A 12,549-nucleotide genomic window follows, 5' to 3' on the forward strand; every position below is an offset into this window, starting at 1 on the left:
GGTAGGGCAGGGGGGCAGAAGAGAGCCAGGCTCTCAGGGTGGCAGAAGCTTGGGTCCTGGTAATGAGAGTTAATGAAACTCTCTGCCCACCTCACCTCCTGGCACACCTGGCAAACTCCTGCATTAAATGCCCTGGGACTCTGAAATGATCAGGGCATCTCTGGAAGCCCCAGCCTTGATCTGAACAAGTGAAGTGTACACGTATGAAGTCATTAAGAACTAAATGTCTGTTCTTATCTAGAGCAGGGTCGAAGGTAGGATCTGGCTCTAATGTATTCCCCATATTCAGAGGTTCAGGGTAGCTACCACTGTTCTCCAACTGAGAAAACGGAAGGACGGGTAAGGGGTAACACAGATGGTGCTGTGCGAGACCCCAGCTAGCCTTAGAAACTTCCAGGTTTGAAACATCTGGGGAGAAAAGACCAGGCAAGCAGAATAATGAGGACTGTCCTTACTGATACAAGTCTAGAGAGCCAGGCCTTCTCTGACTTTCTCCGTGTAGGTACAAGGATCACGCAACAGGTAAAGGCCCTCAGCTTATGGATAAGGTGGGCTCTTTGGACCTTGAAACTCTCCTGCCACCTTTAGAGGAGGGAGAGTGAAATAAAGTTTAGAGCACATCTTTCTCTATCCTTAAAGGGCCCTGTGGAGTCCCATCATTTTGTCTGTTGTCAGCTCAGTCCTAGACAAAGTCTGGACTAGAATTCTCAAGACATTAGCATCAAATCCTCTAAATAGAACTAGGACTCTGAATACTCTGAATCATAATAAGACCTGTAGTTCAGACCTTAGAACTAGGGTCTGCCTGTGGGCCTACTTGTATAGGGACAGCAAGAATTTCTAGAACTTTCATAAGATCCAATATTTGTTCTAGACTAAGAATTTCTTCTTCTTATCCTATAGCTATTACCACTTTTACTACAAATATCCCATGTGGCATTTTGGATGGGCAGGCCTACTGTTGGAAGCTTTGGTTTCAGGGGACGAAAAGCAAGCTCTAGATAGCCCTAAGTAAAGTGGAAAAGTAGATGACTTTCTCACTATCCACCCACCTCTTTTATCAATATCCATCTGTTGTCTTATGAGGGGTTGCTAATCTTCATCTCAGCTACCAGTATTGAGCATTACTGTATGCCAGGCTATTTATGTGCCCCATATCAGTTCTGTGAGTTCTATTTTCTTCCTCATTTCACATGTGAGGAAAGATGACATTGAGGCTTACAGGGTGAGATAACCCACCGGCAGTCACAAAGCCAGGAAGAGACAGAGCTGGGCCTTGCTCCCAGGTGTGTGCCCTGTGAAAAGCTTATCATTTCCCATCCCTGCTAAGACCACCCTTCAAAGATAAAAGAAGCTGCTGCTTATTCTCAGCTAAGATGTTAAGTGACTATTAAGGTTTTTCTGTGCCAAGCAGCTAAAACTGACTCTGAGCACTTTGCCTTTGCCTCTGCAGATATTTATATTTTAAAAAAGACTCAAAGACAAAAAATCCATAGAGGTAGAACAACGAAATAGGGTTATTAGGAAGGCAGGGGCTACCAAAGATTCCTCAAAGTACTGCAGATCAGTAGCTCTAAGCCAAGCATTCCACAGCACAGCCCTGTGCACATGAGACACTTAATTATAATCTGATTAAAACTCAGTTAATATTCTCATTACATGCATGTAAGAAGAACACAAGGAAAGCTGCTTTGGTTAACTTTAGTTTCTCCTGTTGACAAAGCATCAGCTTTATCCACCAACTCCATATGTGTGCCTGTAAATTTGAAATGCCTGTCTACTGTTCCTCGGTCAGGTTTTTGTTTTAGGTTTTATACAACACTTGGATTTATACTTTAAGAAAAATGAGAAAATGTCCTTTAAAAAGTTCATGGAAAATAACATATGGCTTTACTTGGAATTGATCAGATATAATGGTGAGCTTGTCCTGTTTTCGAAATACCTTGATGATGTCTTTGTCTTGTTTGCCCTTGATCACAATTTCAGTGCAAACATACTTCTGGATGATCAGTTTCAACCCAAACTAACTGATTTTGCCATGGCACACGTCCGACCCCACCTAGAACCTCAGAGCTCTGTCATAAACATGACCAGCGGCAGCAGTAAGCATTTGTGGTACATGCCAGAAGAGTATATCAGACAGGGCAAACTTTCTGTTAAAACAGACGTCTACAGCTTTGGAATTGTAAGTACCAACTACCAGTTAACAACGTAGAAGAGTTTGTTGCCAAGAATACACTAAATTCTAAGAATTATTTTAAAGGCTTTGGCTTTTAGACCTATTGATTTTCTGTTACTCATTGTCTTATACATTAATTTTGTGTAATCAATCAAGTAATGAAATGTAAAGTCATTAATTAGAATGAACTGTATTCAGTATTGAGGTTAATAGTCACGACTAATTATGTGTATATATTTAATATTTGTAATATTTTAATAATATTTATAATAATTTAGTAATTATTACTATGTGTATAATATTAATATCATGTAGCTGACTTTCTATATATTCCTTGTAGGTAATAATGGAAGTTCTGACAGGTTGTAAAGTGGTGTTAGATGAGCCAAAGCATATCCAGCTGGTAAGAATTGCCTTCATCTCTGTGCCTATTTCTTGGTCACTTTTCGGATAGATTCTGAGCTCTCAATGATGAGGTTGTCTCCTTTTCTTCCTAGAGGGATCTCCTTATAGAATTGCTGGAGAAGAGAGGCCTCGATTCATGTATCTCATTTCTAGATAAGAAAGTACATCCCTGTCCTCGGAATTTTTCCGCCAAGCTGTTCTCTTTGGCAGGCCAGTGTGCTGCAACGCGGGCAAAATTAAGACCCTCGATGGATGAAGTGCGTATACCCATGGTTTTATTAAAAACCGAGTCCATGGAACCATGGAAAATCTAAATTGGATAAATTGTGTATCTATGTGAATATCAATGAGACAAATGCAGCTCCCAACAGAGACTTCTCACCTAATAGATAGCTTTTCCAGATCAGAAAGTCACATCGTTTGGTACTCTGAAAGAGGGTATTACTGGGTGGGACCAGGGCAACCACAAAAAATTTAATGAAAAGACATAAGTGACTAATTTGGAGAGAATATTTTATTCAACATTCATGAAGAGATCTGGTCCATTAAGAATGAAGCATACAGGAATTCCCTGGTGGTCCAGTGGTTAGGACTCAGCGCTTTCGCTGCCAGGGCCTGGGTTCAAACCCTGGTTGGGGAACTAAGATTCCACAGGCTGCGTGGTGCAGCCAAATTTTTTTTTAAATGCAGCATGTATTTCCCTTATTGATTTTTTAATTTACTCATCTGTCCATCAATTTAATCATCTAGACATTTATTTGTTTACAATAAACAAATATTTAGTACCTGCTTTGCACGTGCCAGACTTTGGACTAGGTGCTGGTGATACAACAGTGATCAAGATACTGAATTGCTGTCCTTCAGCTCACAGTCCAAAGGGAGAGTCAGATCTATAAACATGAAGTTTCGGTACCAGAAGATAAGCATGATGATAGATGAGAACACAGGCCGATATGGGAGCATAGAGTCAGAATACGTCCCAGCCTATGAAGTCAGGGAAGCTTCTTGATGGAGGTGATAGCTGAGCTATGATCTGAAGAACGGGTTGGATTGAGGTATTAAGGATGGAAGGACATTCCAGGGAGAGAATCTACACCTGCAAAGGCTCAGAGGTGCAGTGGATTCCTTGGCACCAAGACTGCAGATAGTCTAGCACCGTGGAAGTGGGATGGTGGAGAGCAAAAGCTGGACGGGTTTAAAATAATAGGAGGTTCCAAGTGATCGAGGGACATGAATTCCATTCTAGGAATTTGGATTCCATCCTAAGTCTGTTGTAGAGCCATGGAAGGGTTTTAAACAAGGAGTTGACATAATCAGAATATAAAGACCATTGGCTTGGGAGTCAGGAGAGCTGTGTTCTAGGCCTGACACCACCAGTAAGAGCTGTGTGACCTGCAGTCTTGGGCCCAGAAAGGAGCTTTGAGATATACAGTGGAGGGAACGTGAAATTGGGAGCCAGAAGACGTGGGGTCAGGCAACAGGTCTGCTCCTTACTGGCTAGTGATAGTGATTGCCTTTTCTGAGCCTCTCAGCCTTTTCATCTATAAAGTGAGGATATTTATGTTTGTGCAGGTTAAATGAGGTGATGTGTGTGAAAACACTTTGTAAATTATAAAGCTCTCTATATGTATTTTTTTAATTACGTGTGTGTGTGAATGTATGTTATTTTATATCAGGTTAATGATTCTCAATTCAGCTGCATATCCAAATCAACTGCAAAGCTTTTAAAATACAGATCCCTGGGCCCCCATGTCCATATTTTTTGAATGACCGTCTTCAGGTTGGGGCTAAGGGATCTGTATTTTAAGAAAGCTTCCCTAGGTAGTCTGGCATTTGAGAACTGTAGATTGGGTTCACCATCCCCTGACCCCTTCCAGTCCTCCACATATTAAGGCTGAAGTAAACAATGATAAGAGATTCATCCAAGGTCACAAAGTAGTTGGTGGCAAATCTAGGCCTAAAGTCAGGTCTCTTGATAATCAATTTCTTTTCTACTTTGCTTCAAGTCACTTAATTAACTTATTAACATGAAGGAGTTTAGCTAATCTTCAATTCCTTCTCATTTCAAACTCTATAGTTGAACTTACTTCATGAAAATAAGAGAATATTCCTTAATAGGTAGACAGAAAAAAATGGTAAAAGGAGAGGTTATTCAGACTTCATTCAATGTGTGTTGGCTTCTTGGTTAATCAGGTCCTAACTGTTCTTGAAAGTACTCAAGCCAGCTTGTATTTTGCGGAAGATCCTCCCACATCCTTGAAGTCCTTCAGGAGTCCTTCTCCTCTGTTCTTCGATAATGTACCAAGTATTCCAGTGGAAGATGATGAAAACCAGAATAATCCATTGCTGCCTCATGATAAAGGTTGGAGAAAAGGGAGAACGACTCAGAAAACTCCCTTTGAATGCAGCCAGTCTGAGGTTACATTCCTGGGCTTTGACAGAAAGACACGGAGTGGGAGGAATGAGGATACTTGCAATGTGCCCAGTTCTCCTTGTGAAGAAAGTGGGTCTCCAAAGCATGCAGCTCCATCCCAGGACTTGAGGGCCTCTGGTGTGAATATGGACCCTTCTGCGGAAGTTCCAGGTCATTCCTACAGGAGCATGCCAGTGGAAACTAGCTGTTCCTCTGAATTTTCCTGGAATGAATGTGAACAGTACAAAAAGGCATCAGTTTCACCAGAAGATAAAGAAGAAAGCAAGTATTGCTGAGGCACCTGAGTACAGGTCTCATCTTGGGAAGACATTGTCTTTATCGGTAGTGCCAAGAGGATGATTGATGGTGAATTTGGGTTATGCAGATCAATGATCTGAACAATTCCATTCCATTCCTTCCAACTTGTAGAACAGAGTGGCTTGAAATTTTGTTTTAACACGATCATTGCCTCATGATCAAACCTGGACTAAATTAGAACCATTCAGAATTACTTAAGATCGTAGACTCTGACTTCAGACAAACAAAACAATCAGATGTCTTCTCCATCAACATCCACGTGAATCCTCAGAGCCTCCAGTCTGCCAAGTACATTCAGTTCAGTTGGATTCCATTGTTTTGGTTTAGCTTGCTTGCGAAAGTTGTCAGAAACGTCTAACTTGTAAATGTTAATAGATACCATACCTTTTTAAAGAATTGCCTTTCTGTTTATTTCAGTCAACTCTTAGTATATTTCTATTCATGCCTGTCAAGTCTGCCTATCTGAACATGAGCCATGACATGCCCAAGATCTGTATTTCTGTATTTAAACTCTTAAGATAGTTTATCTCATATAATATTGACTATTATTACAATTTTTTTTACATAGAGACTATTATATCCTGAGTAGAATGTGTGAAATTTTAATCAAGCAATTTTTGTTCGAAGAAAATGGCTGGTCATAAAGGCCTAGGTCAGTTTTTTGTTTGATTCCAACTCTGTGCCTTTACTCCTGGTGTTTACTAGATCTCCGCCTTTTGAAATCCTACCCAATCTTTCAGGGCCCGCCATAACTGCCATCCTCCAGGAAGCTTTCCTAATCTTTCCAGCCAATAGTACTCACTTTATCAGCATTTCCATAGCAGTTTCTTTTTTTTTTTTTTTCCATTTTTAAAGATTTTTAATTGAAGTACAGTTGATTTACAGTGTTGCATTAGTTTCTGGTGTACAGCAAAATGATTCAGTTATACACATATATACATATTCTTTTTCATATTCTTTTCCATTATGGTTTATCACAGAAAATTGAGTATATAGTTCCCTGTGCTATTCAGTAGGACCTTGTTGTTTATTTTATATATAGTAGTTCGTATCGGCTAATCCCAAACTCCTAATTGACCCCCCCCTTTCGCCTTTGATAACAATAAGTTTGTTTTCTGTGTCTGTGAATCTGTGTTTTGTAAATAAGTTCATTTGTATCATCTGTAGCAATTTCTTTGTATTTCTGTTTTCTATTTGTCACTTTCTGAATTATATCCAAGTTGACTGTGCTATCATATCTCTCTTCCTAGAAGGTAAACTCCTGTATTAGTTTCCTACTGTCGCTATAACAAATTATCACAAACTTAGTGGCTTAAAACAACATAAATTAATTATTTTACAGTTCTAGAGGTCAGAAGTCCTTGGCATTCCTTCTGAAGGCTGTAGGGTAGAATTCGTTCCCTTGCCTTTTCTAGCTTCTAGACGCTGTGTGCATTCTTTGGTTCATGGCTTCTTCCTCTATCCTCAAAGCCAGCAGCATGACATCTTTAAATCTAGATCTCTCTCTTCCTCTCTCTCTGAACTCTTTTTCATCACCACTTCCTCTTTCTTTGGCCCTCCAAAGGATCCTTGTGATTGCATGGGGCCCACTTAGATAATCCAGAAAAATCTCTGCATCTTAAGATCCTTAATTTAATCACACCTGCAATGTCCCTTTTCTCCTCTAAAGTCATAATATTCACAGGTTTCTGGAATTAGGCATGGACATCTTTGGGGCCATTACTCTGTCTATCACATTCCCTGACTGTGTAGGGTCCATCTCTTCAGGGCCTAGCATGTTATCCTATACAGAGCAGGTGTTTCCTTATAAGTTAAATTGAGTTACATTATCTCTGTGAACCCACATAATCAAAAATTCAGCTATAATAAACATTCCAGAGTAAATGAACAAAGTGGGGATAATGACTGTCTTTATGATGATGGACAGAAACACTCCACGAAAACCATTTCCAGAGGATTTACAGAATCTCCCTCTCCAGGATGTTTATAATAAAAGGGCAGACCTCTAGTTTTCTCTGCATCAAAGGAATAGGCCTATGCTTGTTTTTTGTAGGTTTCTTTTTTTTGATAAGTCAATACGGTTGAGTTAATCATAGTCAGATTGGAGTCCAGATTCAAGAACAATTAATCAAAGAAGGAAGTCGTCAGAAATCAGGGTCAGGTTAACAGACCAAGGTCAGAAACATGGAGCTACAATTCTGGGAAAAAGGATCTCATGGCAGGAAGTGAGATTCAAAACACAATAAGCCTTAGCCTGATTGACAAGCCAAATAAAAGCCCCAGGCAAGCAGTTGGGAGAGGCCTTCCCTGAGGGCTGGTCTGGGGGGACCTGGCTGCCCAGTGCTGTCTTCCCCATCTGAGCATGAAGTATGTGTTCACAGTGCTCCCATACTGCCCATGTGCTAAGACTATCAGGGGAAAGGGTTGCACGAGACTCCTGTGATTTTTTTACCTCTTGTGACCTGTCCAGGTTTTTTGTTTGTTTGCGGGCCTCTCACTCTCACTGTTGTGGCCTCTCCCGTTGCGGAGCACAGGCTCCGGACGCGCAGGCTCAGCGGCCGTGGCTCACGGGCCCAGCCGCTCCGCGGCATGTGGGATCTTCCCGGACCGGGGCCCGAACCCGTGTCCCCTGCATCGGCAGGCGGGCTCTCAACCACTGCGCCACCAGGGAAGCCCGACCTGTCCAGTTTGAAAACTCTTAATTATACACGTTAATCAAGGAATCAGTAAAAGTCTTCAACATTTGGCCTTATATATCGCCAACCATTCTGAGGCCAATTTAGCTTGTCTTATGTAGTCTGAAAGTATTTTGGCTGAATCGGGCAAATAAGCCTGGAATTGTGTGAAGTTGCCACTAATAATTCAAACGAGGTAATCAAGATAATCAAGAACTGACTCTGTGTTAAACCGCTCTTCACTTTGAATCTGAATCCCCCAGTACCTTCAAAGAGAGATCATTAAGGAAGCTCTGATTGACACCAGGCCCACACCATTATTCATCACATGTGTAATCCGTTGGTATGATGTTGATTTGAACTTGCTTAGTTGACTTAAAGCACTGTTTCTCAGACTTTAACGTGCAGCAAGATGACATGGAAGGCTTGTTAAAAAACACAGATTGCTAGCTCCCAACCTATTACATGGGATTTTGCTTAGCACTGAGTAGAAGCTCTAGAAATACTATTAGTCAATGATCTTTTTAACTAGATCACCTTGCTAGGGTGTGACTATTTCGGACATCTTAAAGACCAAGTCAGATTAGCTGGCAATAACCTAATTAATGATATGGTAAGCAGATACCACTGTGGCTAGAAATTACCAGAATTTTCTATTGAGTGAGCCAGTCCTTACTAGATTTGCCTTCTAGTGGGTGCGTTAATAAATGTTAACTGATAGGAATTAAATCTTGCATCCTGCTACAGGCAATAAGAGGTTACCTTTGTGGCTTCATGATGTAAAGACTAAGACACATGAAGAAACCAATAATGAGCCCCCAAGTGTTTCCTCTGATCAGCAAACGTGAATTAGTAAAGAATTTCACTCTTCTTCATCCTTATAATGCACCATGGGCAATCCTCCAGGCAGATCCTATTTACTTGATAGGTTTTTGTGCCATTTTACAATCCCCAAAACATGAAGAAAGTATTTTGTTGTTTTTGAAATTAGGTATGGGATTTCTGACATAATCAATTTTATTGGCTTCCGGAGAATTGTTATAATGATCTGTGACCCACTGCATAATTGTGAAGTTTCATAAGGTGGTACATCAGCTTGGGTAAAACAGTTTTTATGACCTGAGGTGTGATGAGTCTAGGAAGTGAGGGTTACGTGAGTAGCATTTATGAAGAATCGAGGCACTGTGTTAGCTACTAGGGTACCAAGTAAGGAGCAAACATTTTAGAAAGGACGAAAAGGCATCTACCCAAGTTAACTGTTCAGTGACATCTGTTATTTGAACCATAAACTATTGGAACCGAAAGTAAGGGCTGAAAGGGTGAGGAGAAGGCTTACCCTTTACTGTGCACTTTCGAGAGGGCAAGGAAGGTGTCTTGGAGAAGCTTCCTGGAAAGAGAGAAGGGGTTAAGAGAAATAGAAAAGAACACACAAGAAGCACTCCAGGATGGATACGCAGGGAACCAGGGGTCCACAGCTCTACCAGACCTCTGCACAGCCCCATCTCTGGGGCTGGAAGTATGGGGTGAGGGCGAAGGGAACTGGGTCCAGAGCTGTGGATGTTTTTTCCCGTTTAACCTTTACAGCCACCCTGAAGGTATGAATCCCATTATATAGATGAGGAAACTGACTCAGGGTGGGTATGTAACTTGCCTAAGGTCATCCCAGATCTGGAGGAGCCAGGATTTGAACCCACATCTGTCTGACTTCAAAGCCCATGGTCTTTCTTGTACTTGACATGACACAGAGAAGCCACTGCAGATTCAAGCCCCTATGCAAAGGTCATTTGTTGATTCTAAAACTTTTTTCAGTAGGCACAGAAGCCTCACCGTGTTTCCTGCCTTTTTCATTATTCTGTTCCTCTGCTTCAGGCACCCACCTCTGCAGTCATTTGCTATGAGTTCAATGAATTCATCCATTCATTCATTGAATAAATATTTATCGATGGCCTCCTTTGTGTCAGACACTGTTCTAAGAGCTGGGGATACAGTGAAGATCAAAACCAACAAAAATCCCTGCCCTCATGGAACTTACATTTGAGTGAAAAATGAGTGAGTGGATGAACAGGAAATGCTGTGGGAGAGTTGTAATCTCAGTTCTAACACTAACCAGCAGATCTCCGTGGGACCAGCCAAACTGAGTCGTCTCAAGAGTATTCTCCAGACATAGACCCTGGCTTCTCTGCCAGCTCTTTTGTCAGGATTCAGAGAGGTTTTCTCCGTGTCCTGTGGTATAGCTCATGTCTCCATGCTAGCCTGTTGCTTCGCTATTAGTGTCTGTGGCATACTTTGTGGCAATCATGACAGCACCTGTTCTTCCACTGACCTATGACTTCTTCAGGGCATTCATTGGGCTACTGATGCCATCTTCAGCAGGCTTCTGCTAAGAAATTTGAAGCATCTACACATGCCTCACTGCACCATCACCCCAAGCTGGAACTGCCTGTTGACTTCTCTCTCCTCCATAAAACTGAAACTTCCCTGAGGGCAGAGGCTATATCTTGCTCCTTTTGGTATCCCTAATAGCTAGCACAGTACCTGGCACATACTATGGCCCAACGAATATTTGTAAAATGAATGAATTGAATAATCCTTCAAAACTTCTTCAGAATCATTGGTATCTAGTGTCTCAACACGGTCATCTAGGTTGCACCCAAAGTCTGTCTTTCTGATATCCAGACTGTCATCAATCATTTGCTTAAATGGTTCCATTTCACCATTCTTGGATGAAAGTTATTAATTTCAAATATTAATATCTGTGATGTCTTTGAAAAGAGGAATTAGAAATTGTATATGTTGCTTATAAATTTGCTTCATGGTGAAAAACATTCCCAAACCATGTCTACGCAATAATAAGCCAACATTTTGACAGGGAATAAACTGATGTTTGTTGTATTTTGCTCCCATCTTTCTGTCCCAAATTATTTATGTGTATTTGATGGTCCATTAGATTTTATTGCAGGTATTTCCTTGGGAGGCATTTTTATTCCAAAGATGCCTACCAAACCTGCACTACCCACCAAACTTTCACTTAAGAGCCTTCTTATTGGTGTCATCTGCCTAATTGCAAATTTTTATGGTCATCTCTATAAGTAGCAAGAGAGTATTTCCAATGTTTTTCAGTGGCTCCTTAGTTTTAAAATTTTCTTATAGACGAACGTTAATTGGGATAGAGGGTAAGAAGGTAGGAAGAGTGTACTTGCAGGAGATTCAGACTCAGTTAATATTGGTGTGTTTAGTACTATGCTAGCTGCATTCACACATCATCTAAGCTATTGAGCTGGGTTCTGTTACTATAAGATCAAGGAAAATGAGGTTCAAAGAAGTTGACTCTCATGCTGAGTCACACTGATGGGGATACAAACTGAAAATTCTTTATTTAAGCCCAGGAAATATCTGCTCTGAAAAGGAGTAAATTAAAAAATTAAAAGTATCCCCTATTTGCAAATGAAAACAGCTAATAAATATGTTTTTATTATTTTTAATTATTATTAATTTTGTCCTCACAGATGGGCAAAGATTAAAACAATTGACAGGAATATGGGCAAATGGGCATTCTTATTCACTATTGGCAGGAGTGGAGATTAGTACAGCCTTTCTAGAAGGTAGTATGTCAAAATTTTAAATGGTGATACACTTTTACCCAGCAATTTGTTTAGGAATTTATCCTAATGAATAAAAATTTCACAAGTGTGTAAACGTGAGGGCAAAGATGTACTTTTTAATGTTTGGATATTAAAATATTGGAAACAGCCTAAATATTCTTCAATAGAAGATGGGTTAAATAAATTACAGCACAAATATACAATTGAGTTGTATGCAACTAATTAAAAATTGTTTAGATCTGTGTTTATTGCTATAGAAAATTTGTCCCTGAAATATTATTGAATGAGAAAGCAGACTACCGAATAATATGTTTAATATGGGCCCATTTATAACATTAGATATTTTAAAATAATATGTGTTTCATAGAGAAATCTTCGCTAAAAAGTTAATGATGGTTTCTTTCTGGGCTGTGGCGTTTGGGTGCTCTTTACTTTCCTTAGACTTTTATGTATTCGAAGTTTTTATAATGAGCATGTATCACTTTTATTATCAGAAAACAATAAAGCTATTTTTATTTTGGAAAAAAATGTTCTCCAGATTTCTACATTTGCCTGACTCTTCGCTCAGCTGTGCCCTTGGTAACAACTGGAAACTGGTAATAATGCTTTTATTCCAATACCCTTTATTATTTCTGTCTTCCAACCTTAGTGACTGAAACTCGCACACAGATTTGTCTGGTATCCCCTGAGTAACAAGTTTTGAGAGGGCTTATAAAAAAGCAGTCCAAGAGGCGAAAACCAGACAAGCTGAAATATAGAAGAATGGAGAAGAGATCACAGTACACAACTGAGAATATCTGTAATTAAATATTAGTTGATTTTGGTAAAATCTTTAAAAGTTACCCTTAAGATCTATACTTGCTTCAAGTACTTCAAGAAGCAACCTACAGTTAAATTAAAGATCTTTGCGGAGATAAATTTTTTACCCTTAAGTATCCATACCCCAGACTTGTGCCC

The 12,549-nt window shown here is 40.1% G+C and overlaps 1 protein-coding gene across 1 annotated transcript in view; it reads left to right on the top strand.

The window, feature by feature from the left end:
- Positions 1-5,711, top strand: part of IRAK3 (interleukin 1 receptor associated kinase 3) — a 46,900-nt gene extending 41,189 nt beyond the window's left edge. The window contains exons 9-12 of the mRNA XM_007126269.2: positions 1,987-2,185; positions 2,520-2,582; positions 2,677-2,841; positions 4,778-5,711. Coding sequence (XP_007126331.1) covers positions 1,987-2,185; positions 2,520-2,582; positions 2,677-2,841; positions 4,778-5,293 — 943 coding nt within the window. The 3' untranslated portion in view covers positions 5,294-5,711. The remainder of the gene's footprint in view (positions 1-1,986; positions 2,186-2,519; positions 2,583-2,676; positions 2,842-4,777) is intronic.
- The last annotated feature ends 6,838 nt before the right edge of the window (positions 5,712-12,549 follow it).

The sequence above is a fragment of the Physeter macrocephalus genome, chromosome 6, assembly GCF_002837175.3.
Source record: "Physeter macrocephalus isolate SW-GA chromosome 6, ASM283717v5, whole genome shotgun sequence".
In the NCBI taxonomy this organism is placed as follows: domain Eukaryota; kingdom Metazoa; phylum Chordata; class Mammalia; order Artiodactyla; family Physeteridae; genus Physeter; species Physeter macrocephalus.